At 38.9% G+C, this 27,741-nt stretch overlaps 1 protein-coding gene across 9 annotated transcripts; it reads right to left on the bottom strand.

The window, feature by feature from the left end:
• Window positions 1-199: 199 nt before the first annotated feature.
• On the bottom strand, window positions 200-27,712 carry pcm1 (pericentriolar material 1). Of its 9 annotated transcripts, none has more exons than XM_030133984.1 (40): window positions 27,555-27,712; window positions 26,318-26,431; window positions 25,317-25,565; window positions 23,923-24,252; window positions 22,267-22,437; window positions 21,371-21,490; window positions 20,478-20,664; window positions 20,040-20,152; window positions 18,436-18,703; window positions 18,192-18,342; window positions 17,712-17,921; window positions 17,262-17,428; window positions 16,921-17,150; window positions 15,333-15,475; window positions 15,103-15,232; window positions 14,406-14,576; window positions 14,115-14,290; window positions 13,724-13,924; window positions 13,361-13,634; window positions 12,918-13,063; window positions 11,845-12,068; window positions 10,826-11,006; window positions 10,424-10,734; window positions 10,122-10,283; window positions 9,838-9,894; window positions 9,506-9,678; window positions 8,598-8,729; window positions 7,769-7,892; window positions 7,057-7,224; window positions 6,821-6,915; window positions 5,725-5,859; window positions 5,416-5,619; window positions 5,266-5,325; window positions 4,217-4,376; window positions 3,750-3,898; window positions 3,600-3,663; window positions 2,674-2,888; window positions 1,790-1,882; window positions 1,576-1,699; window positions 200-923 (listed from the first exon to the last, which is right to left on the bottom strand). In XM_030133984.1, the coding sequence occupies exons 2-40, from the start codon at window positions 26,411-26,413 to the stop codon at window positions 898-900; spliced, it is 6,390 nt and encodes a 2,129-aa protein (XP_029989844.1). In that variant the 5' UTR covers window positions 26,414-26,431; window positions 27,555-27,712; the 3' UTR covers window positions 200-897. The 9 variants fall into 9 exon arrangements, with proteins under 9 accessions (XP_029989844.1, XP_029989869.1, XP_029989861.1 ...); XM_030134009.1 differs by having other exon boundaries at window positions 14,115-14,287; window positions 20,040-20,149; window positions 26,318-26,437; XM_030134001.1 differs by having other exon boundaries at window positions 20,040-20,149; window positions 26,318-26,437.
• Between the last annotated feature and the right edge of the window lie 29 nt (window positions 27,713-27,741).

Raw genomic sequence — 27,741 nt, forward strand, 5'->3', positions numbered from 1 at the left:
TAGATTCTCTGTTTGTTCTGTAATTATTCTGCACATAATGAGCACACATTTGGATTATAATGAAAAACAGACTCAATAAACAGAGTTTTAAAGCATAAAATACCTGACAAAACTCAATTAAGGTCACTCAGTTCCTCAAAATAAAACTATCAAGCTACTTGTGCATCTGTAAAGTTTAACAATCAATTAAAGAGACTAATGAAAAACAACTGACAATTTTTGAAGGTCCAGCGTTTTATTATTTAAAACTGATCAGTGTAGTCAGCATTTTAATTACATGGGGAAACTAACAGTAACAACAAAACTGTGTATAAAGGTGTCTGAGGAGATAAAATCTAAGTTTGAGCGCTGAGCTCTGATATAAAAGAAAAAATGTTCCAACAATCAACTCCTGTCAACCAGTCTACAGCTTAACCTCCAGTCTACTGTAATCTCTTTATAATTAGGAATCAAGTGCAGAAAAAAGATGAACTGTACAACAGTAAGGCAAGGCAGAGGCAAAAAAAAAACATTAAAAAAAAAAAAAAATCACAATTAATGTCAAACTGATCCCAGAACAGAGAACTAAGAAAAGAGCCTAAGGTGTATCAGAGCAGGAGGTTCAGAACGAGGAAAGATTCCAACAGAGGCTGAACTGTCAGTAAATGAGCAGCACAGAGCGATAACCCCATCCCAGATTATCAGTATCACATTCAACATTCACCAATACAAGTCAGTGTTAATTACGTGCACAGCTTTAGTTATCAGTTGTGTCACTGCTAAAAGTGATCACAAGTATAAGCCACTGCTCCTTTAAACTAGCAGATTAAGAATCAACAAGAATAAACTCAACTGATGGAGGGTTTAAGGATAGTGTTTCTAATCACGGGAGAGCTCTGATGACATCTGGATATGTGTTTACACACTCGGGGAGCCAACGATCTCTGAAAGAAAAGAGAAAAAAAAAAAAAAAAACAGGTTTTAATATTAATGCATGTACAGGTGGAAACAGGAGATGGTAGCTCAGTTTAGTTTGTTTTTTAACACTTATTTTCACACTTGCTTTCTCACACCCCTTCCACTGATCCACAACACTTGACATATTCACCGCACTGGTCATCTACGCGAAATGAACTGTACATACTTGTACGTCGCTTTGACACAACGTATTTGATCGTGTCAAAACTAATTTTTTCAGCCACACAGTGTAGACATAACTGATATTTTTCCCCACTACTACACCTGTAAATGTATGTGCAATTTACCGAAACATCTGATTAAAACGTTTGTGCTAGGCATCATGACCACTTACCTAATATTTATGTCATGGGGGCATTGTATGAGTGGATAACTATGCAAATAATGTAATGTAATTATATAAATCTGACACTAAATTGGATTGATCAGCCTTCTGACTTCAGTAGATTTCTGGTGTTAGTCTCACATGTTGTTTCACTTACTGTAAATGAAGTGTCTTCTAGTGAAGTCATGAGGTGTTTTATCATACTATAGTAAACCATGGCGGAAAAGAAATGGTAGTAAGCAGCCTCTCAAACAACGCTGTGACCCTAAAGCTGTTGGAGCTGTAATGCATACCTGGCTCCTTCAGTGCTTGAGCATTTCCCACCAGTCCACTGAGTGATTCAGTGTTCCCACGGAGGATCTCCACAGACAGGTTGTTATTCTGCTGCTCCTCCACTATTCTCTTCTGCAGCTCCTCCTGACGTTTACAGCACACAGAACACCCTATCACTTAGATTTCATTATAGATTATACGAGAACATGTTGAGACTGGATTTTAGTTACACACCTCACACATGACCGTGAGCTGCAGAGGCAAGTCGTCCACCTTGACAAAGTCCTCCTCGTCAGACCTCTGACTGGTGTTACCTGAGCCCACCTCCTGCACCAATCAGAGGAGGAGTAATGAGGTCATGCGATACTTTAGAATCAGAGAAAACAAATCAACTTCTTTTGCTTATTTTGAGTATATATAAATCTGGGAATGATCAAAAGACCACCCCAGATGTCCAGACCTGAACCTCATTCCATTTACATTTGACACATAATGTACCTATAAATATTCAAACAGCAGTCTCAACTTATTCTAGAGTTGTAAATGTGGAAGCACCTTGCATTCACAAAATACCATAAAATTACGACTGTCTTGTTTACAAATCTCATGATTATGTATTAATAAGGAAAGCTAAGTCTATCTTGTCTAATCTCGGCATATAAAATAAAAACCTGTTCTTTCAAAATAAAATTTAAAAAAGGCGACCGATTAAAAATGGTGTTTCTTATTCCTCCAGTGAAGTAAAAAAAAAAAAAAAAAAAAGCTTATGCATCGAGAGCATGGAAGCTACTGGAAAAAATGTCAATAGAAGCTAGGAGATGGGATGAACTGAAAAAAAATGCATCTCAGTCCTCTAATGTGGAAATGATCTGGCCACATGACATGGAAGCTACCTAAGTAAAATTATTCTTTGCTCAAACATACAAAATACTGTCACCTTTGGGAAATAATATTTTGTTTCAGTAGCCTTCAATTATGCAATGATAATAAACTAATTATTAGATCCTGATGTCATAACGGTACATAAGGAGTGTAATTCCTTCGTTTTGTAAATGTGATACTCTATGACAGGAGATGATATTGTGCTCAAGTCATACTACTTTAAGCCTTGAACCTACATCCACACTGATCATGACGGGGGAGTCTGTGTCAGGACTGCTGCTGGTGGTGGGCTCTTTGGGGACATCCTGACTCTGGGGGGCTGTGGTGTTCTCCTCAGATGCAGCAGCTGCCTCAGCTTTACTCTCCTCTTCCTCAGGCCTCTGATGCTCTGACACGTTGTGCTCCTCTCCTGTGGAATCACCAGGCTCTGGTGACCTGTTGGTGGTCTCAGCTTAAAAAAAAACAAAAGAAATTTATATGAGAAATGTTCGGTATGTGACATTTTACTGTGCAAAGTCTAAGTTTAAAAAGTGGTGCCAGGCATAACAAACCCTGCCTCTGCCACATATTTCACCCATTATAAGTAAATGGGAAGATTTTAAAAATTCATAAAAAATTTGAACTTTGATCTACTGTTCCCAAAATGTAATGAGATCTATTCTGGGTCACTGGCAATCTATAGAGTCAATCTGGTATGAATTCAACCAATAGTTTTGCTGCTTAAGACATTTGAAATTTCACCCATTATAAGTAAATGGGGAAAAAAATATTTTAAAAATTCATAAAAAACTGAAACTTTGACCTACTTTTCCCAAAATGTAATGAGATCTATTCTTGGTCACTGGCAATCTACAAACCCAATTTGGTATCAATTCAACCAATAGTTTTGCTGCTGAAGACATTTGAAATTTCACCCATTATAAGTAAATGGGGAAAAAAAAAAGATTTAAAAAATTCATAAAAAACTGAAACTTTGACCTACTTTTCCCAAAATGTAATGAGATCTATTCTGGGTCACTAGTGGCAATCTATAAACCCAATTTGGTATGAATTCAACCAATAGTTTTGCTGCTAGAGTGTTAACAAACAAACAAACAAACGAACCGAACCAAAAACAATACCCCTTGCCTCCCCTTCGGGGGGCGGGGTAACAGGCCCTCACCATCTCCGTGTACTGAATCCTTCTCTTCGGTTTTGTTCTCTGAGGTTTCTGTCTGCATTTTCACCTTAAACAGGACACAATCACACATTAGTGAATTCATACATTCAGTAATGTGAGCTAAGACAACTCATGGGAAACACTCTGACTGACCTCATGTTCCACCTGTCCATCAGTAGTAACCTGTAGAGAGGTTTGGACATCCACCGGTCCAGCCTCAAACTCCTCCATCTCCTCTTCTTCGTTCTCGTCCTCCCCGCTCCCGTAGTTTGTCAAGGCCTGGGTCTCTGCTTTTGAGAGACCTAAACAAACACAACACCAAGGATTAAGCACATACTGCACTCATGCATACTGCTACTGTGTGCATACATGAATAGTGTTTAATCATATAAGGCACAAGAGGATTAAAGGGTTATCTCAGATTCTGTCAAGTGGTTTTGTGTGAGGTGTTCATTTATAGACAAGGAAGTAAAGCCATTATGTAACTAAAAATTAAAACCAGTGATGGAATTTAAGCACTGTTTCATGTCCAGCTGCATCACTAACTTTGTTGATGCTCCTGATATACACACAGTTAGGTCCAAATATTCAACAGGACCTATTTTAAGACATCCACTTACTGATTGATAGAGGAATTCCCTGTCTGTCTCCTTCGTCTTCGTCTTCCTCTTCTGCCTCTGAAGCTTCACTGCTCTTGTTGTCCTTCCTCTCTGTTTGAAGGTAAAGCTCCTGCTGGGTCTGGTGAGCAGAGTCAGCATCCTGCTCGGCTTCATCTTGGTCCTGTAAGAGAGAGCAATACTAATGTAAAGCTAAGCCTATAGTTGATCATCACTGAGCAGTGAAGGCTCATTCTGTACCAACTCAACTCAGGTTGGCTATACAAGTCATAACCAGGAGATTTGCACCAGTAAATATACTACCAGTCGATAACTTACTGTATTTAGCATAAAATACCTCAGATTTGTGTTTAGTATTGAGGATTTAAGTGAAGGACAGCTGTGCTTGTTGATTATACTCATCGTGACTGTATGGACAGACATCATCTAAGTCGACATGCATTTAAACAGCATCCTGATTGTGTTGGGAAATTGATTAAAATGAGGTAATGTCAAATGAACAGAATAATTTATCTAAAGTGTCACAAACTGAATAAATTATCATACATTTGGCTGTATTGATTATATATCATACAAAGGACAAATTCATTAAACAAATGTGATAATTATCCTACATATGGTAACAATCCCTGGGACTTCATAGCATGGATTTTGGAAAAAGGTCACATTAAAACTTCTATTACATTATTTAATTATTTATGGGATCTTACAAAATATTAAAGCAGTACTAAAACACTGAATACGGTTCGTATTGAAGTTTGTCCCTCGGGAGTAAGCACTACTGACATCTGATCTATTATGCATCAAGCCAAAATAGTACAAGCTGTAACTTGCAAACAAATCAGACAGAAAAATTTGAAGACCAACATTACACATACCTTGGAAATAGTAAGTTTTAGACAGATTAAATTATTAAGTAATGTAAGATCTGAAGTTTTTTAGGGTTTGCGAGGTTGCATTAACTTAATAGTCATTTTCACTTTTTTTTTTTTTCAAGAAAATCCATAACGAACTGGTTGGTCAAAGGTGAACTGATGTGGAAGGTTGTTTACCTTGTCTTCATCTGAATACGTTGGAGAAACTGACTTATTAGCTTCAGGGTTTGCACTTTCCTGATGGAATGAATGAAAATGAGTTTGTTTCATGTAACATGATTCAAATTCTTCAATAACAGTATTTTGTTTTCTGCTTAAAAAACAAACCTTGAGATTATGCTTGGCTTTATAGGGCAGTTCAGCTTTCATCCTGTTTTTGTGTTTGGCTGCCAGTGTGAGGCTGTTGCTACTGTCCAAATCCTGCATGAGTTTGAAAAAGGCCAATTCATTGAAGAGGATCTCTGAGATCTCCACAAGAAGGTCCTCGCCACAGTCCTTGAGAGTACGACCCACAAATTTACTGAGAGAGTCCTGAGGAAAGAAGTGAGTGAAAATCAGTTGTAACAAAGGGTACATGTCCTCTGATCTGCTTGGACTGGCTGCACTTGAGGAACACGACAGTGGTGGTGAGTATACCTGCAGGATTCCTCCCAGCTGTCTGTGGAAAAAACGAACAAACTCTTTGCTGTCATCATTCTGCTGGGTGAGGGTAAGGACCATGCGCCGCACAGATGTCAACAGCTGAAGTGAGCACACCTCATCCATATTCTCCTATTCAGAGAAAATACAAAAATCACTGATGAACCGACTGATTATTCATCCGTTCTTAACTGAAGTGCTGATATTCAGTGTGTTACAGAAAACACTTTTAGATCCTCCTAGGTAACAGGTCAAATCCTCATTAACTGAACTTTAATGTTCAGATTTAAATAAACAATGTTTGTATTAGCGCATTTAAACTTTTTCCCCATCAAACCAAACAAATGGTTCCCATCCACCTTCTGACTCTGTTTCCCACTGTTCACTAAAACAGGGCTAAATGGGTCTTCTAGGTTGGTGCCACAAGCAGCTCAGAGTTGGTTCCACTTGCAAATATTTAAGCACCAGTCTGCTACAGAGACATTATTACATCACACTATATTTCTGTACACGTTCATTTTGAAGTTAAGATTCTTTATTTTGTCAGTATAGAGATCATATGCGTAGACATGCACCACACACCAAAACTGACCTTCTGCATTAAACCCATCACTAGAGCATGGAGGACCACACCACACACACTGCAGACTAAAGGCAGTGGGCTTGCCATATCCAGCGCCCAGGGAGCAAATGAGGGGTTAAGTGCTTTGCTCAAGGGCACGTCAGCTAGAAACACAAGTGTGAATTTCAAGAATAACAGTAACAATGGTACTCGTCCCTATGAGGTTGAAGCTTGACCAGACATATCTAACCTGGTCAGGTTCAACAGATTTCTTTTCATCTATATTCAGTTGGTCCAATTACAGTTAATCTGATACAAGATGGGCTTTGTACAATAACTGACAATAACAACCAACGGCTATGACTGATGTGGAACCACCATTTGAATCCACTATTGCATCACTAGTTAATGAGCTGGTACAACTCTGGAAACAGTTTCCCTGGCTGAGAGGCAGTTCTTTAGCTGCATACCAGGTCTGAAGCAACCACTGACCTGCCTGGTTAGGGAAAAGGTGCAGGTTTGTTTTCGTACCTTGAGGAAAGGGATGACTTCTGTCATGATAGCTTTGATCTGACGGTCCAGTTGTTGAGTGTCAATCTGAGGACAGCGCACATCACCGACTGCTCCTAAACAAACAATAATAACATATTATTTATTAAGCCATGATAAAACACCTGCAAATGTCAACAACAAAGGTGAGGGCTGAGACTGTGTAGTTTCAGGTCTTTGCACATGGAGAACTCAAGCAGGGTTATGTGATTGGGTACCTTCCAGTGATGTAGCAGGGTTAGCAGAAGGATGTTCAGCATTTGAAGCTTCAGAACCACCTGCATCTGCAGAGCTGCCATTGCACGGGTTAAACTCAGCTTTAAGTTTCATGCGTTCATACTCCCTAATCCTGGCCAGAGCTTTGTCTAAATGAATCACCGTGTTGCCTATCGGAGCAGCACAGACAGGAGAGCAGGAGAGTAAAAAAAGAGACAGAAAGAGTACACTTCAACCAATGAAGCAAGGGGAGGTAATTCAAACAAATCACCAACCAGGTTTAAACCACAGGATCAAATCTATGATGCATGAGCCAGTTTCTTTGATTTCATTCTGAGATTATTATTTTTACTAATGTTAATGTTTTTAGCTTTTGATCAAATATTGTAATACATATGGAATTAAGGTTATGTCTGAGGATGCATAACCATTGATAACTGGTCAATACCTGGAGTTACTGACTTTTAATCTCCGTTATCTCTGTCACACAGAGTTGATCCCAATGCATAAACTTGGTTATATTCCAATTTAAGCCTTAAGCCTAAGTCTACAAGCAAGAATGACCTGACTGGTAGACATGAAAAAGAGAACTTCAATCTGCTATAGTTAAAGATAATCAGCAAAGCATTTTGGCCTACAATTTTTGGGCAAATTTTAAAAGCTTCAGCCACTTTCTGTGCAGAATCAGGTGCTCTGTATGTGGTTTTACTATACCCAGGTCATCATTGGCGAATGGTTCCAGGTTTGATGAAGTAGACATGGTGCTCTCATTGCCCACAGATTCTACATCATCCCGCTTCTTGTCCTGTGCAAGCCTAACGTTCTTCTCGACCACCTCCTAAAAAAGATTACAATATATCATTTGAAACTCAAATAGGGTTCCAGCACCATTGTCACATTTTTTTTTTTATCATTTGTCATATATGCCTTGTCTACATAGCTTCAAATCCTATAAAGACATGGTAAATATGAGCATATATTGCAAAAAAACTGCAATGGTGCTTTCTTTTGCCATTTTCCTACATGAAAAATTAGACATTGCATCCATCATTCCTGTACAAAGGCATTATTTAGACAGATAAAAGCCTGGCTTTCAATTAGCACAACTCTAGGGACCTTGGCCTAGAACAAAGAACACATGTCTGATCTGGCAAAAGAGACACAGAGAGACGAGGGTCATTTTTTAACAGACAGCCTTGTTAAGCCTCACTGTCAGGTTTAATTCAAAGACAATGAATATGAGGGAGGGAGAAAAATTAAAATCAGAGAATAAAGACAGACACAGAGGGATGAAAAGAGACAAATCAGAGAAGGATAAAAGGAGACAAGGCTGACAAAGACATTAATGAATGATGTATTGAAACATAGAAGAGGAAACTAGGACCAAAAGGCGAAAGATAACCAGAAGGATTGAAAGGAAACCTTTGAGGCAGCCAAGTGCTTCAATAGTAACACCAAAGTGGCACAAAATGAAAAAAACAGTAAAAACAAGAATAGAAAGGTGTAAGAATGCCATGCTGAGAGGCAGTTATGTGTTTCTTACTGCATCGCTTGTAGCCAGACTCTCACTGGGTGTGAGCTCAGACTGAGAACCTGCAGCCCACGCCACAGGGCCGAGGGGGGGCAAATGGTCCTCAGCTGCACTCTTCTCTGTCAGGTGCCTGGTCACTATGTCCTTGAGCAAACACAGATAGGTTACATTAGGTCTATTCACGTCTAAAACAGGGTCTTTGCATGTTTCAACAAGCTGAATTTAATTTTTTACTCATTTTGTTTGAACATCATAAACAGAATTCATGACCTAACAATACTGGAAAATAGTATTAGGAGTATGGGGAAAAACATCAGTTACATTGTGGTGGTTCTTGAGGTGAATGTAGAGCAGCAGGGGCTGAAGGCAGGCGATTGCTAGTGGCTTTTTTTTACTGCTGCCTAAAATTTCTTTCTTCCCATGTAATCATACTGCATTGATATCCAAACAAAGAAACAATTGTTTCCCTGCACAAGATGTGGCTCATTTCACATGTAATATTTTCAAAAGGCTTGAGCCAAGCATTAAATGTTAGTGTTCTTGAACCAGATCTTACAAAAGTTCAACTGATGCATATGAAATTGAACGTAACATTAACATTTCAGTTTTTAGACATAAGGCAGAAGTGTCAAAGTTAGGTTTGATATTCAGTTTGCCTGTAGGTGATCTCTGAATCTGTGTAATCCAATCAGTTTTAAAGACCTGTCGAAATCACTTTCAGGATATTTTACAATCAAACATTCAAACAATTGGATTTTAAACCACTTTAGGCTTTTTCCAAGAAGAGACCTTTTACAAGTGGAGTTTTGAATTCATGGCACACAGGCTTAAAATGACTGATTCAGCTGAGTGTGTCCAGTTTAGAATTAAGTATTTATACATCAACCTCTGTTTCAGTGTGTGCATATGCCTCTGTTTACCTGTAATGAATACAGTGCTCTCTGACGTAAGTAGTCTGTGTTGAGAAGCTGCAGCTCATGGAATAGCTCGATGAGGAAATGGGGTCGGGACTCGTTCTGAGATATCAAAGTTGCCACCTCAGAGTAAATGGTTTCCCTCAGTGCCTCAAATAGTGAGAAGTCACTACTTGCATCTACAAGGTCAAGATTTCACTGATTAAGAATTGTGGTACTGACATTAAGTAATCATGTAAATAAAGATACAGTTAATAATGGCTCACACACAGGATGCTGAGGTGACTCAAAAGGAAACACAAAAATGAAGCTGGACATTTCATGGTTTACAGGTTTACCTGGTGCTTCTGTGCATGCAATTCTGTTAGAGAGGAAGGGTGTTCTCCAAGCATAGGCTGTGAGTAAGATAAATTAAAAAGTAACAACAAATTCAATTAACAAAAATTATATGTCTGGTCATGCCAAATGTGCAGAAACAAATGAAAATTACATCAAATGAAAAAAGGGTTATAATTACAAAAAATATATTAAAGGTAAGGAAAAAGCAGAAATTAAATGTAAACAAACATAAAGATGGGGTGAGAGGGTGCATGACTTTCTCTTCAACCAGTTTTAATCATACCAGAGGAGAGGTCATTTTGTTTGTGTCCCATCTTCATTTTGCTGTCTAGTTTCTCTTGTGTCAGTTTGGCCAGGAGACGCTGATTCTGATCCTTGCCACGAGACAGGGGTGCCCTCTCCTGGCCACCGTCGGCAGTGCTGCTGGCACTGTCACTGTCTCGACCTGGGATTATGCAAACAGTGAAAATAAAAACTGTAATGAGAATTCTCTCAGTGGTGTCATTAGGTCACTGCATATGTTTTTCAGGAGGTACATTTTTGAAGAGATTGTTAAAGGAGTGGATTCTGTCCCTACTTTAATACCTTCATTGTTCATGTTGTGTCCTTTGTTCCTCCTGCGACGGCTCTTCGAATTGGGGGTCTTGGTTCGAGAGGCCAGGTTTGCCTGTGCTGAGGCCTTTCGCCCAGTTTTGAAGGTCTTTGTGATGGTAGTGGGGTCGACAGGATCAGGCATGCTGCTGAAACTCCCCTGTGAGGCCCGGTCAAAGTCTTGAGGTTGGAAGTGCTGGTAGGCGATGGTTGGAGAGGAAGGGGGAGACTCTCTGGGATCCGCTTTTACAGAATGGTGCTGGATAGTGTTGTTTGTGTATGAGGTATTAAGCCAACTCACAGGCCTGAATGGGTCACATGGAAAAAAATTTAAAAATAGATGAAGTGCATTCTTTAAAACTTTTTAAAAGTAATTAAACTGAATTTTGTTCATACCCTCTCTCTGTAGTGGAGTTAAGAGGAGTGCGTTGCAGTGGAGGAGGGAAACTCATGTACTCTGTTTTGATTGAAGTATTGGGATCTAACTGCTGCTTCTGGTGCTCGGGGGTAGCCTGCCCTGCTGCACCCTGTGGGAACTCACCCATGGCAGCAGGGAAGAGTGGATATAAGTTAAAACCTGCAGAGAGAAGGAAAGAAAGTAAAAAAAACAACATTTATACTTGCCACACACACACACACAGTGTGAGTAGTGATAGACTGACTAATCAGTTGCCCAATTAATGGGGCTGATTAACTGCCATTCTAATCAGCATTGACTGCCAATTATTTCACATCAGTAAAATAAAAATTGAATGCACACACTGACAGTGGAGACAGTCTTGTCAGTGTGGCTCTTATTAAGCCACACTAACATTCATCACTTTCAATTTAAAATAATTATGAAATTATGTTATCAGATGGAAACAAAAACAGAACAAATCCACGTTGTGTATCAGCCAGTTGGCCACTATGTTCTCTAAATAACTGGCACTACCATCAGTCATTGAAAAAACACATATCAGCCAACCACTTGTCATCAATAGTGCCCGCCCCCTCTGGGGTTGAAAAAAACAAACCAAAAAAAAAAAAAAAAAAACCTAACGTTAGAAGTTATTTTTTAGATCTTGTGTACATTTAGAAGTTTCTCTTTCAGACTTAGATCTTTCACACAACATTAAGCAAACCATATCTCAACTGGTGCTGTACATGGCTGCAACAATTTTTCTCCAATCAATGCTTGTTTTGACTTGCTGCTTAGCAAATATGGCCCAAAAACTTCCATGATTTTTTTTGTCCTTGTTGATTCATAGAGATGTTGCAAGAATTTGTATGAATGCAAAAAACTCCTACAGCTGATACTTCTGATAGTGATAGTGTCACACTTCACATGTGCTTTACATCATATTACTTTGTAGAACAAGAGAATAATGCCTTTTTACAAGACAAAGAAAAAATATTAAATGTGTATGTCATACTGGGAGGGAAAGGGGATAAGGCAGCTGCTGGCATGTTGTTGGTTAGAGGTTGCAGGGTAGAAGAGAAAGGAGGGCCCATGCCATGAGAGACTGAGGGACAGGAGCTGGATTCCTGGGATGAAGTCTGCTTTTGAGTCTGCCAACCTGCTACTGAAGAGGGTGGAGGCTGCTGCTGCTGCTGTTGTTGTTGCTGGCGGAGCAGCTCATTCAGTACTTGCTTCAATCTGTAAAAGAAAATTAAGTATGAATACAGAATACAGGAAATTTAAAAAAAAAATTAACAGCTTGACAGCATCATACACTATTGCACATAAAGTTGGAATAAAATATTTTTCATTTTGTCTCATGAAATGATTAAGATAATGTGATTTATTTTTGATGGATAAAGTGCAACTGGGACTCAGTATGTAATCCCTGTACCTGGTCAAAGGGGATTACTGATGTGTATAAAAGCCCATTTAGGCTTGCTTTACGTATGGAAATAGGTAAGTGCATTTCAAACGTTGTCAAATGTCACTGCCTTCATACTCAGATGCGTCCATTGTGTTGGAATGAGCATTAGTCAATCATTCACCAGAGGGTGCTGCTCTTAATTATCATACTGGCCAAATACCACAAAGAAAAGTTTTTTGACAGGAAGAAGAAAGTCAGTAAGAGTAAACATGGTGACGACAGAAGAGGTATTACTAATGTGGATACTAACATTGAAACTGAGGAGGGTTAGTTGTCATACATATGTCGGTAGTTTTTCACTAACTGACACAGTCGCACTTTTTAAAGTTCCACAATTTCTGAAAGTTATTCTTTTCAAATCTCAACACTGCCTCCATGGATCCTGCTGCTTCTGCTCCATTTTCTACATTGGGTTACACATGCACAAGCTCCCAGCGAACAGACAGAATTATGAACATAATGAATGCAGAGGACACACAGAACACTCCATCCGTATATGTATGCTTCTCTAACATAGAGCACAAATGGACCTTAATTGGAAATATTAAAGGAATGTGTCTGAAAACAAAATGATTCCAACTTCACGAGCAATAGTGCATTTAAAAAAGCTATTATTTTACCTTTGTACATTGTTTTGCTGCCAAGCCAGCTGGGTGTAACATTGGTTGAGTTGGTGCATCATCAGTTGGACCTGTGGTGATGACACGTTGTTGGGCAGAATGCTGCATTGACCTGTCAGCAGGGTTTGCAACATATATGACAGTGTCTGTGGAAGAACATAACATAGGACAGGTGAGGCATTATCAACCTGCAGTTATAGAAACTATTTCTTCAACCTGACTGAAATCATTCTGATTACAGATTCACATTTAACAGTTTACATTGACACAAAATAAAACTAATATGTATTTAATCAGACTCGAACACACACAGTAGATGTACCCACATGTAACTTTTTTCTAAAGTCTGGTAGATTCCAACTTTGTTCATCAAACTACTCTTCTACTTTGTTTGAAGCACAGAGTTGCTGCATGTGTGTACAGTATGTTCTCAGTAAACCAACCTGCTGGTCCTGCAGAAGAGTCTGACACATGCTGGTGCTGAAGTCCAGCTGTTTCTGCAGCTGGCTGACCTGTTCCTGCCAGTGACACGAGCCTTCGGCAAATGACAGATCTGATGCCCAGCGGAGGTTCTCTTGCCGTCGTGTACCACTGTGCTGGTTCACGGGCTGATTCAAACTCCTAGACTGCTGCTGCTGCTGTTTGGTATTGACCTTACTATTAAACGACAGATGGCCATTACCCTCACCTGAGAAGGTTGGAGGAGGCTTCAGGTTGCTGGAAACAAAAAAATGGGGACATGAAGACCCACTATATGAGGCAGCTATTTATGTTCACATAATCCTTTTGCTTCCACTGACACAGACCTTCCTTGATTCTTCCTGTTGCTGAAAGACCGCTGATTCCTGCTGGATGAGTAAATGTGGATATCATCATCAGTGCTGCTCTCTGCACATTCCTCCTGCTCCTCTTCCTCCTCAGCATCCATCCCTGACTGATAATCATCCACTTCATCATCGTCATCAACATCAAGGTGGCAGGGAGTGGAACCCCAGGTAGCCATTGTCCTGGTGACACATCAGCAAATGTTGCCTTTTATGAAATAATGATCACTTCCTATGTGTCTATGATGGAAATGCTACAATGAGAACTCCTCTGCTATCTGCCATATCCATAAGCAAAGCAGAATGGAAAAGAATAGGAAATATGCAAAATAACTCAAAAGTACCTTAGACCTTGTGGAAGAAAGTCCCCTACCTTTCATCCCTGCTGACAGACAGTGTGGCTATGGTTTCTTGGTCATCAATCCTATGAGGGGAGTCACTGCGACCGCTGCGTCTCTGATGTTCAGCCATCAAAGACTCTAGATGCTTTCGACGCTGTCGCAGTTCTTCCCGCAAAATCTGGTGACGACGCATCTCTGACCAAAGCTGCTAGCATTCAAGAACAGAGACAAAAGGTAAATATGATCAATAAAGCTATGATTTAACATGTGTAATGACAGTCAAAAGATTTTTGGCCTGAAGAGTGGATTCTGGATTCAGTCACCTCATTGTCAGTGACTGAAGAAGTTGCAGCTTCTGGGGCAGTTGGTTTGAGCATAGCAGAGTTGGTTTTGGTTCCAGAGCAGGAAGAAACTTGGATGGCTGCTGGAGTTGAAACTGCAAGTGGGACTTTCCTCAGCAAGCCCTGCTGACTCACTGTGCTGGACACAGATGACTACAACAATGGCCCCAAGAGATACAAGGAGATATTTTACACAAGTAAGCAATACTTCTGTTTGAAGGAATTAATTAAAACTAGAAATCTTTCTGACATGCTATCAGATATATGGATATAGATATAGGGAACACGCAGTTTCATTCTAAATAATGCAAGTAATGTTAGCAAACATAATAAATAATATATAAATGAAGTGCTTACAGTGCCTCCATGTAAAAGGATATGACACATGAACAGGGGATTTAAATGGGCCTTAATATAGAATTAAATCAGAGATTTCTCTGAATTTGAACACGGCAAGACACATTTAATGCAAACTTACAAGTCAACAAACAGCTTATGTAGGTGGTTGTGCTATAGGTTCAAACTTCACTTTTAGGAATCCATAAGACATTTCTAATCGCACCCATAAGTTTAATAATCCTACATATTTACAGCCAGTTCCAATTTAAAACTGTTTCCCAAAACCTGACCTGACATGTCGGAGCATGAATGTGCACATAGTGTATTTGTGTGAACTTACCTGAATATCAGGGCAAGCCCACTGCAGGTCCTGGATCTTGCCCTGGATTTCAATGAGCCTCTGGCGCTCTTCATGGAGCTGTTTCAACTCTTGCTTTTGCTGACGTAGTTTCTCTACATATAGTTTCTCCCTGTGCAAATAACTCCAGGTCAAACTCTCAGAGCATTCAACACACACTTGAATCAAATGTACAGGTTGTCAACAGCCTTTATTCTACTTTATACCCATACCTGGCCTGGCTTGACAATGTGAGATCTCTGGGATTCTGTTTGCTTCCAGACCCCAGGGCCCCAGGTCCAGTAGATCTAGTATTATTTGGCTGTTGATGTAATGTCTCATCTTCATTAGCTGTTGTGCCATCTGTGTCATCACTCTGTGTACAGACAGGAACACAGAATTTAGCGTGTGTTCAATTAATTAAGCCTGTTTCAGAAAACCTATTATTCTTGTTCATTGAATAAACAGAAAAAAAAACATTATTCCACCTCTGCTGTTTTGATAAAACTTTTTGTTGTGCTTCATTTTTCTGCTATCTTGCATTACGCCTGACTACAGAATTACCACCAACAGCTGTTGCCCTCAAGTTCCTAACTTCTAATAATTTAATATAGACCTCTTTTAATGTCTAAGTTATAGGGTTTGTTTTATTGCAGTTATTTATGTTAGATCTGTTAAGGTATGAAACCTTTGTTTAAAAAGCAAAAAAGATAATCAGAAATGTATATTTTAAATACATCATTAAAACATGTTTGTTAATTACATGTTCCAATGTGTAGTGCATGTAAATGGCTCTTCTTCACTGTAAGATTTTTGTGCATGATTAAACTTTCATCAGGCTTGGCGGTGGGACAAAACTAAAAAGTCAATCACGATTCATTTTTTTGGGACACCAGAGGTATAAGGATAGAGGGTGTTGTATGTGGTCAGACTGTAAAGTCCTTTTAGAGTAATCTCTGATTTGTGATGTTGAGCTGTATGAATAAAACTTAAATCATTTGAATTGAACTACATTTCATGATTGCAACAGCACTAAGCTGTTATAGCCTAAAACAGTCCAATGCTTTAACACACAGGTGTCAAACATACGGCCCGCAGGCTAAAACCGGCCCTCCTAAAGGTCCAATCTGGCCCCTGGGATAAATTTATGAAATGGAAAAATTACACCTTAGATATAAACAATCATTTTAGTTCAGGGGCTACATTCAGCCCAATTCGATCTCCAGTGGGTCAGACCAGTATAATATTATCATAATAACTTAGAAATAATGACAACTCCAAATTCTTCTCTTTTAGAGTAAAAAAGTGAAATTACATGAAAAAGTTAACCTTTACAAATATCCTGAACAAATATGAACAACCTGAAATGTCTTAAGAAAAGTAAGTGCAATGTTAACAATATTATGTATGTTACTATATGTTTTGTGTATATGTATAGATCCACTGTGACCTGTATGCTGCAATGCACATTAGCAAATGATAAATTGAGGCATAATATTGTTAATATTGCACTTAATTTTCTTAATAAATTTCAGTTTTTTTCATGGCTGCTCATTTTATTCACATTGTTTTAAAGATAGTTTGTGGATGTAAAAACATTTTATCATGTAATTTTAATTATTTCACTCTAAAATATATAGAAAAGTTAAGAGTTGACATTATTTCTATATTATTTCACTGGTCCAGCCCACTTTAGATCATATTGGAAGGATGTGGCCCCTGAACTAAAATGAGTTTGACACCCCTGCTTTAACAGCTTTGATTTCATTCTGTCACAGACTAAGACTTCCTCTAATGCTTTGATACTATCCTGTGTCTCACCTGAACCATGGCCACCAGTTCCTGCAGCTGCCGCAGTTTCTGTTTAGCTGTACGCCGATGGACCTTCTGAACAAAAGCTGCATCATTACCAAGGCTGCTCCTCCGACTAGACCCTGATGCATCACTGTCCGCAGCCACAGCGTGCGCTCCTTCATCATTATCAAGACAGTCCTCATCCTCATCTTCATCCTTCACCTGATTATAGGAAGTGTCCCTATTATACTGACATGCTAAATGGAAGCAACATCAGTGGAAATTTATTAATATTCTCTGAAAACAAGACACCGCTTTCAACACCTTGTCACTAAAAAAAATTTTTTGGTAAAGTTGCATGAATGTACCAATAACTGATGGGATGTTGAGGCTGCGGAGGTTGGCTGCTGATCGGTTATTGATCTCACATTCTGTGTTGAGTCTGCCATCACGATTGTTTGTGCCACTACTTCTGACAGTGCGGCTGTTGGTCAGGCTGTTCAAGTCTGACCAGTTCCCACCACGCTGTGGGTTTCTACACAGACAAAGGAAAAACATGCATCACAAAACCAGTGGGTCAAACATACACACTATGGTCTAAGGACTGACACACACACACACACCATCATACTGTAACGTGAGCCTGGTGACAACATAATGTGACCTTATACTGCTTCTGCAATAACAGTTTCAGTATAATTAATTACACCTTAAAACCTGCTGCTGAACTGACTTACAATCATCAAAATCCCCAACATTTACAGACATGAAAAAATATTTTAGTATTTCTTTGTATTCATCTATTTTCACAAATGTACCTTATGTTAGTAACAGGCTGACGGTTCTCCTGCTCAGAGTCAAACATGGCCTCAAACATGGACCCATCTTCTGTCTCATCTTCCTCCTCTTCTTCCTCATCATCATCTTCTTTCACATTAACTGCATCCACCATCATATCAGAGGTCTGCTCATAGTACTGAACCAACTCCCGTAACTCATTTAAACGCTTGTGGACCTCCTTAAGCTTCCTTTATGGGTATACAGAAAGACAAGAATAGCACAAACACATGAATTAGATACAAATGTTCACAATAGTTTTATAGTAACACAGAAAATCTCCATGTAAATAGTGGAGGCACAGCATGTTTTACAAACAAAAGTTAGCACTAGTACACAGGAGAATTTGTAGCAGGCACTCTTTAAGTATTGTTATTCTACACCACTCTATAGTACAATGCCTGGCTGAAATCTGAGTCGTCTATTCAGCTGCTTGCAGCTTTTTTGTACTGTATGTGTACCTGAGCTTGTCAGTAGAATTGGAACTGTCCTGGTGTTGTGAGTGTGACGGATGGAAGGAAGTGGAGGCCGAGGCTCCATTAGAACACAGAGCAGATGGACAAGTTGAAGATCCAGCCATACTCAGACTGCATTGTGTTGATAAACCTCGACCTGAAGGGAAACCACAAACAGGTCGTTAACACTGACGAGTAAAAATCTAGACAATAACTGTAGAACTAGAAAAAGTTTTGGAAGTTTTCTTACAAGAGTTGTTGTTGAGTGTCTGGTCTCGGAGTGAATGCAGTTCCTGTAGGATTTTGTCCATGGTCTGTTTCTTGTCCTGGAGCTCCTGAAGTTTACTGAGTTTGGCACTAGCAGCTGCTGCATCCAGACCAGTGTGAGGACCAGAAGCAGAGTGCAGGAGGGGTCGGTGTTGAGGTGGGCCCACAGCCTGGGGAGACCTGGACCAGCAGACCTCTCTGGAGAGGGAGAGACTCTCAGCCTGACGACGGTTATCTGGCACTGCCTTAGACTGCAGGGTACAAATTAAAATTACCTTTTTAAATAGTGAAGATAAATTAATGTTAAAAATGTATCTGACATGTTAACTGAGACAGTAAAGGGGAGGAAAGTCAATACCATAACCTACTCAAACAATCCTACAATGATTAGGCCTATTCTTGATAATCAGAAATAATTTGCAGTGCATCGCTGTCTGTCCTCCTTATTACAGAGTTATACCAATCAATAGGCCAGTTTTCAGTTTGGCCATGGCTGGTACTATATTTTGACATTAATTTGACAGTGTGTCCTGTAATCTGTTGCAGTTTTGGGGAAAACATGTTATTTAACAGTCAACTGTTTTATGAAGATATAACTTAATTTTCCCTAAAACAAAAATAGGACCAATGGCCCTGTAGCTTACCGGCCAAATTAAAAGCTTTGGGAAATTTATCCAGATGTCATTTATTATCACCCAGTTATGTGTATTTATTATATTACAGAAATAGCCCATGTTTTGGTCATATTCCAATCAGATCTGTAAAAAATTTAAATTCCAACTTGTTATCATTGATATTTACTGATTTATTGTATCAATCCACTTCCTATCTGTTATAATGGGAAAATTTTTCAAAGTTGCACCAAATCCAGACCCAGATCTGGATCGAAATGATTTCAATACCTTGTGTTGACATCATCATAAAGAAGCTGTATACCAAGTTTGAAATCAATCAGAACTGTAGTTTCGGAGAAGAAGACGATTGAAATTTTTTCCCCATAAGAGCCCATGTTAAATTTTCTGTAAGTTCCCAGATCCAGAAGAAGATCCTGATCAGCATGTGGCCATTATGTTTTGGTCATCTCCCTATCAGGGCTGGACTGTAGACATTTCAACTTGATAACATTTATATTTACTGAGTTATTGCATCGATCCACTTCCTATATGTTATAATGGGGAAATTTTTCAAAGTCGCACCAATTCCAGAATCAGATCCGGATCCAAATAATTTCACTAACTTTTGTTGACATCATCGTAATGAAGCTGTATACCAAGTTTGAAGTCAATCGGAATTGTAGTTTAGGAGAAGAAGATGATTGAAATTTTTGTAATGGACGACAGACGACGACAGACAATGCCAACAGACGCCGCCGCCGGACAGTAGCTTACAGCCTGTCGGCCGGTAAGCTAAAAACAAAGACTGTATTCTACCAATTATACGTCTTAAATACAATGATTGTGTAACAGGTGGTCATAAAAAAAATTCTGAACTTATCAAGAGTATTGCAATCTGTACAGCTCTGTTCTTATGCAGTGATTTGATGACATGAAGGACATTAGGTTTACACAGAAGCAGTGTGTACTATACCTGAGAATCATGTAGCTGGTTGTGGAACCGCTGGATCAAATCGTTCAACTCGTCATTCAGTTCTGATGTGATGCTCAGGCCCGATACACTACCTGTGGTTTCAGTGACCACTGATTCAACATAAAACGGCAAAAAGATCAGGACACATTTGAGCATTTGTATGATAAGTTCTACATATATTCAACATTAATTAGTCCAATTATTTCAATACTGATAAATGGATATGTACAAACTATGATGCTAAAATTCTAAACTGTGCAAATCCTTACTGTTAATCGATTATTGACTGCATTTTATTGATGCAATACTGAAAAAATGTATATCAAGTACAAGCGATACCTCTTGCTTTTGAAAAATCCACTACACAGTGCTGCAGTTGACCTTCCTTTAACTTCAATAAAACTCAAAGACATGCCTTTGACAGTGTGTATGTCTCACCAGTGTCTTCAATCACAGCCAGTGCTCGTTCAGCACTGTGCTGCATGGCCATCAATGCTTCCTGCCGGCCCTGAAGAGCCCTGAGCTGTTCTTGCTGCTCCAGCATCTTCTTTAGCAGCTCATGCTGCTTTCGCAAATTCTCTAACTCTTCCTTTTGGTCAGCTCGCACAGCTTCTGGCCTACCACCCTACAGAAAATACACCAACATGACATTAGTACAAACCCTAAATTGAACAGTGACAGCAATACCGCATGTCTGCTACTCAGCAAGAATACTCCTGGGGTCTTGTAAGGGAATGACAAAGCAAACTAGGAATGCACACATTCACTACATTTACAAGTACAATGATATGCAATTATCTTATGATAAATAGAGAGACACTTCATTCTGAATTTGATATGGGTCATGTAAAAAGCATTTTGGATGATTTAAGCCTGGTTGGGAATATGGGCTACTACTTTCCAATTAAGACACAGACCAGAATTTGAAATTTGGCATTGTGCAACACACAACCTCCTGCCCGTTTCCAGTCTGTTTTGTGCACAGTATACAAACCAAAGGGGCAAGGACCTCAGCTCTGTAGAGGTGCACTTTCTCAATCATTTTTTAAAGACCATTCTGGTCTCATTTGTTTTATATGGAAAGCAATCTTCAAACTGATTCTCTTAATGAGATCTTCAGTCAGTCCACTATACAAACCTCTCTCTCTCTCTCTTATGAGTAATGGAAAATTTAAGCTTAACAAAAAAAAGTGACTTGATTCATATCGTGATACATATCAATATCATCTGATATAAAAAAAAAAATTATTGTGATATAATTTTTTTTCCCATATTGCCTTGCCCTAAATTGGTGTAACAGATTTTTGGAGACAGCTCTTAAATGTACGCACCGTTGCATTGGAGGCATCTGAGGAGCGCACCTCAATGTTAAGAGAAGTGCTCTCTGCCACTGAACCTGAACCCACTGCAGAGTCCAGAGTCCCCACATCATCGTCATCATTTTCCCGCGCCTTTATAAACAGACATCAAATGACTCAGAATTAGTTATCGGGCAAATACAGGGAACGTTTATTTGTCCTATACATGAAAAAGGACAAAAGAAAATCACTCAAAAGACAACATCCAGTACTTGATGCTCAAAACTCTGAATGACTGTATGAACTTAAGTTGATAACGAAATAACAAAAACATACATTGCTTGTAAATACTAATGTACCTTCAAAAGGTACATCATCTGGTAGTGGTTGATGATCATTTACACATAATTTTCCATCATCATTCCATTATCCATATATTGGCCAAGCATTGGTATCAGCCAGTATCAACCACATTGAAGGCCATTGGCGTATCAGTAAATAATTAATTCACTCATAGGATTGCCTTTAAAAAAAAAAAAACAACAAACCAAAGTACAAATGGGTAATAAATAATAACTAACACAAAACATGTCAGACCTGGTGACAGACCTGGTGAGCAAATTGCTATCTTAAACGAGTATCTGTCCAGAATTTTACAAATGGTGCACCCAACTGTACAAAAAACAAAAATGTCCTAGTTTTATTATGACATTAAACATGACCTGAGCAATGGAGGTGTTGTGGTGGAAAAAAGAAAAAGAACCCTTTCAAACATGTGTATGCCAGAACGAAGACACACACTTGCATCATTTCAGATATGAATAACCATCAAAATATTTATGCAAAAAAGCCGCAAAAAATTCTATCCCATGTTGTAACCTAATACAAGGAGAAAAAAAAAGGATGGATTTTGAAAAGACAAGACTCACCAGCATTTTCTGCAGGAACCGTAAGTAGGACTTCTCCTGCTCTTTGAGGTGCTCGATGAGATGAGAAAGGCGTTCCACGTTTGCCGGTACATCATTCTTCTCTACCAGGTCATCCCGCATGGAGCTGGCCTTACTGATGTACTCCCGGATCTGGACCAGTTTACTCACCACCTGAGACCGCGGCACAAAAAACAATAGGCTGACGTTAACACTACGAGTATTAGAAGTGTAAATGAAGACAGAGGAAGAGGAGAGGAAAGGTGAACAGGCATCTGTAGCTGTATGGCTCAGTCTGGGCTAAACAAGGGCACAAAACTCACTGGGCACCAAGGGCGGCATATTTATATATTGCCCTAAATGCTGCCGAGTTTCAGCTGCACTCACTCTCCCTCCCTTTTGTCCTAGTTTTGGTTTCTCAGGGTGCAGTGAAACAGACACACATTTACACATGAACAGGAACTGCCTCCAATTATAACATTGAACTAAAATAACAAGTAGTCTAAAATATAATACTTATCACCACTATTCCGATAGGATTTTACATGAAATACCTAAAACAAAGAAAATGGGGGTTCACCAGCATGCAGGATTATGGAGAACATCTTTGCAGAAAAAGCATTAACAATTGCCATTTTCTTGATTTTCTGATTTGTAATGTGATTTGCATTTTTATTGTTTTTACTTTATTTTATTAATTCAGTTATATTTTTAATTCTTTTTTTTCCCTCTGTGTATTGTTTATTTCCAGCAAGGTATTCTTATAAGCCTTTTTTGGCTTCTAACCTCTCCTGCACAATGATGTTACTTGTTTGAATGTTGTTTTTTTCTTTTTTAATTTTCTCTTGCTGTTTTATGATGTGCAAATAAATAAATAAATAAATAAATAAATAAATAAATAAAGTCAGAATGACAGGGTACAGAATCCTAAAAAAAGTTTCATATATCAAACAGTCCAGTTTGGCTTACATGGATGCTCTCATTTGGCCTAAAAAAAAAAAGGTGTCAAAAAGATGGTAAATTGTTATATTACATTATGACTTTGTTCTATGTGGACTCAATATTGTTTTCAAATAACTTGATATATCATATACATTCCCCTCATTCCTATATGAGCAGTACCTAACATTTGCTTAGGTATCGGTAGTCTACAGTTTGACTCAAATACAAAAAGCTAAACTGTTGAATTAGTGGAAAAATGTTTGAAGTTTGAGTTTATTATGTGAATTTGCCAGCTGTTTTGAAATTGTTTTATATGTATTTAAATAAAATGTTAACAGCTTATTGGTTTCTTTTATCATACTCTGCTTTTTTGAGTTCAGACATTGTTTAGGCACCAGTACCTTTATAAACAGCATTTTAGCATCAGTAATGGAGGAAACCCGAACAACACTCAACCGAAAATGGTTAGGCTTTCTGAAAGATTTTAAATAATAATATAATATGTTTATAAGATGTCTGTGTAAGTTCTCATTTGCCCGAGTCATCGTTCTTCTTGGTAGTTCATCTAGGTTCAACTGGAGTGAAACAAGTCCAGTTGAACCTAGAAGAAGTACTACCAAGAAAAAATATTTATAAGATGTTTAAAAATATCAAATAATAGGCCAACAATGAAAGAAAGGAAATGAAAAACAATGTCAAGTCAAAACCAAATATTACCTGGCTGCTGTCAATTCTTGCCTCTCCTCTCCCATATTCCCTGTGAACTGTAGGCAGTGCTCTGTCAATGCCACCACAGCTGAGCCTTGGCGTGTCTTTAACTGGAACCACAGGGGCTAAAGTATCCCTGAGTCCTGGGCTCTGTTTCTTGGTTTCCTTAGTGATGGCTGGGGTGGCTGGGGCAGAGGAGGAGGGAGGGAGCAGCTCCTTGCTTTTGTTCGTATTAACATGTAGAGGTAGGAAATTGTACGGTTTCTTGTTCTCTCCAGCTAACTGGCGCTGGTTGTTGGCTGCTGTGACACGACCCTGGGAGTCACTGCCAATGCTCCGCTAACAAAAAAAAAACAAAGTATTTACATTCAGAAGTTTATCACACATTAATCAGTTAACAATAAATTCAGAAACTAATTGAAAAAGAGTATGGAATGTCATTTTAAAACCAACGCAACCTCTGAACAAATAAAAAAAATTATTAAAAAAGTGTCTTATATATTTACATATTTTATCTATTATCTTGTCCTGCCTTTATCTCTGCTGTAGATCAAGGTCAACCTAACAACTCCATACAAAACTATGAAAAATATTCTGCTCCCGCGTCATCTATGGCCTTCTGTGGTACTTGGCCATGTTATCACTCAACAGGAAATACAACATTTTATTTTACTTGACAGTGTAACAACCTTTAAACCTACTATATCAGCTGGATTAATGGCATTACAAATCTTTTGAGCCCAGTTGTGATTTACGATGCAAGTAATGTGGAAATCTTAAGTCATACAGCTGCACAAGCATGAAAAGTCCTTTTAATGCATATAGGAAAAACTTAGTACCAAGCACATAAACAGAAATTAACAGGACTTTTAGAAATGTCAGTTCCTTAAATGAGGCTTGAACATCATAAAGGATTTGACTTTGTTTTAACATAGTCTCTGAACTCTTTTCTGTATAAAAAAATATTAATAATTAACATACTATTAGGTTCACTTGTCAACAATTCAAATGCCCAAAAATGTGATTTATCTCAATGTACCAAATCCTCAGTTTTCAATGAGTGCACATGGCAATGTTTGTCATGAATTGATATGAGCAGTCAGACATATCAGAACTCCCTTCTATGAAGAAAGTGATAAATATTTGGAGAAAATATTTACATCACACTACAACAATCATAAAAGAATCTTGTCACCAAAACATTGCTCTAACTTATCTGCAGACAGTAGTACATTTAGTTTTTGTCTATCAACCTATTCACTCGTCAAATCTGTCTTCACAAACTACTGCCTGTGCATTCATATGGCTTCTCACATGTCACTCAAGCCATATTATGTACTAGGACAGTAGTTACTTGCCACATTTTTTTCTCTTTTTCTGGCGGGAGTACAGCAGTAGTGTACCTCATCCAGGTCTGTGAAATTGATCCTCTGACGCAGCTTGTCCAGTTCTGCCTGGTCTGGGACAGACATCTGGGTGGTATACTTAATGTGGGGAAAAGAATGAGGTGTGCGTGCTCTCCTGCGACCAGCCCCGGGAGTGGACTCTGGTGAGATATCATTGGTCAGGCGGCTTTCCACCACTGCAGCTGACAGTTTCTTCTTGTTTTTCTCTGAAGAACGGTTAGCTTTCTTCTGTTGTACACCCCAGTCCTAACCAACATGAAAGAACGTATTAATATTTTTTTTAAAGGAGTGATATTTTGCTTTTTTAAAATGAAATAATGCATTTCAAAACATTTCCCTGTGGTCCACATAAACTGTAAATGCAATGCTTGGGTCTGAATTCTTTATTAATTAAAGTCCACAGGTCCATCTTCAACCCTATTTCTGTGTAATGACACCAGAAAGGTCGTTTTGAGCGTTGGCCCTTTAAATGCACATGAGCCACTTTATGCCCCACCCCCTCCAGGTTGTTGGCTGTGCTGCTCTGTCCCATTCAACCAGCAACTGAACATTTTAGGTAATCGGCTCGAAGTTTAGACATATTTTCAGTATGGACTACAACCGCTGCTGCTGACAAACAATTATGGCGTATCTGGAGAAACGTTCATTGGAAATCTTGACCTTATATGTGAAAATGTTGTGACGTGACTAGTTATAGACATAACAAATTAAGCAGGAATTAAACAGGTTGTAGAAATCCACTCGATTTTTGCCAAAATGAATATAAAGATAGCTTTGCAGCACCTGGAGGGTTCAAATTCTAACTTTTTGAACTACTAGGGTCCTCAAATACACAAAGACTAATAAAAGTATGTTTAGCAAAATATGACCCCTTTAAGTTATGGAGTCCGATGTGCATGGAGTGTATTACTGATATTTTGAAAACATGGTTTGAAAAGCCTTAAAAAACTGTTTTATGCCTATGGTTTCTAGCCTATATGGTCTTGATCAGGTCTCACCATGTTGTTGAGCCGGTCTTCCAGACTGCCATTAGTTACAGTCCAGTTGTGTAGCTCCTCTGTACTGTCATCAAAAGGAGTCCCTCCGGTTGCCATGTTAGCCTCTTACACTTTCTATAACTTCACAACAAAAGGCATACTGGTCACTACACAGACCAAAAAACAATGAGCAACCAAAAAAAGATAACTTTGGGATATACTAAAATATCCCACAGCTGAAAACTAGTAAGGCATCTATTTACACTTACAGTGTACTTAAAATAGAGGAATGAGTGCACAAACGTCACATTTAATCGTTACCCAACCCAAGTTACACCCAACTGCAGGTGATCGCAGTATAAAATTAATTTAACGTTAATAACACAGATACATTGTGAAGTCAGTACATACCAACACACACGCTCTAGCTGTATCTTTCCTTCCCAAAACAAGTAGGTTAATTTTAGCTAGACTGCGTACTCGCTCTTTATCAGGTCAAAACCAACTTTAAAACATCAGTAGATCACCTGGCTAATATTCTCAACTGTGCGTTAACGTCGGCTACCGTTGGATTGTGTGTTGTGGCCCGCTCGGAGTCCCGGGAACAACAATGAAATGTTCCCTCCTCCGCACAGGCAGTTAGCGCGAGTGTTTCGTCACTTGTACCCAAAAACTCGAGGTAACATTGGCAGGAAAGCCAGAATGTTACGTGACTGCAGCAATATTACAGCCAAGCATACGCAAATCTTAACGAATGAGAGTACACAGCCTGATTCTTGGTGAACTTTACTAGCTTAACATTTTTGACCTAGTTCCTTTCCGCAATCGCCATGGTAACACGTTGTAACCCCGACCCGCACCAGATAATCCACCAGTTAACATCACTGTAATTTTATCGGACAACATCCCAATAACTGTTTTTGTCGAACAAAATCTGATGCTAATGTGCTGCCGGTGTCACCAGTCTTTAAAGTAGCTGGCTAACGCTACCTAGCTTGCAGCTCACAACGATGCTAACTTTAAATGTCTTCGTAAAGTTCAAGCTATCATGCCTCTTTTCAACTCACGTTACCCTAAGATGAAAGTCAAAAATAGAAATGATTATCAAAGCTGTGGTTAAAAAACAATTATGACTGGCCGACTGAAGCGTCTGCTACAAACAAACACTGCATATAACTGCAATAACTGTCATATTAATTAAAACTATGCTAGCTAAGCAAGCTTGTAATTTCAGACAAGTTCCGTTGAAATTAGTTACCATTCAGAAGAAACTGGGAAAATGGTTGTTCCCCGGCGTTTCATATATTGCAGTACTATGGTCTAACAATTGTTTTTGAGCCTTAAAGCCATATAATGAAAAATAATGCCTCATCGGTCCCCAACGCAGCAGCTTCTGTGTGATAGTCTCCCGTTATAACAACCCCATACGATAGAGGGCGGTATAG

This window comes from Sphaeramia orbicularis, chromosome 1 (genome assembly GCF_902148855.1).
Source record: "Sphaeramia orbicularis chromosome 1, fSphaOr1.1, whole genome shotgun sequence".
In the NCBI taxonomy this organism is placed as follows: domain Eukaryota; kingdom Metazoa; phylum Chordata; class Actinopteri; order Kurtiformes; family Apogonidae; genus Sphaeramia; species Sphaeramia orbicularis.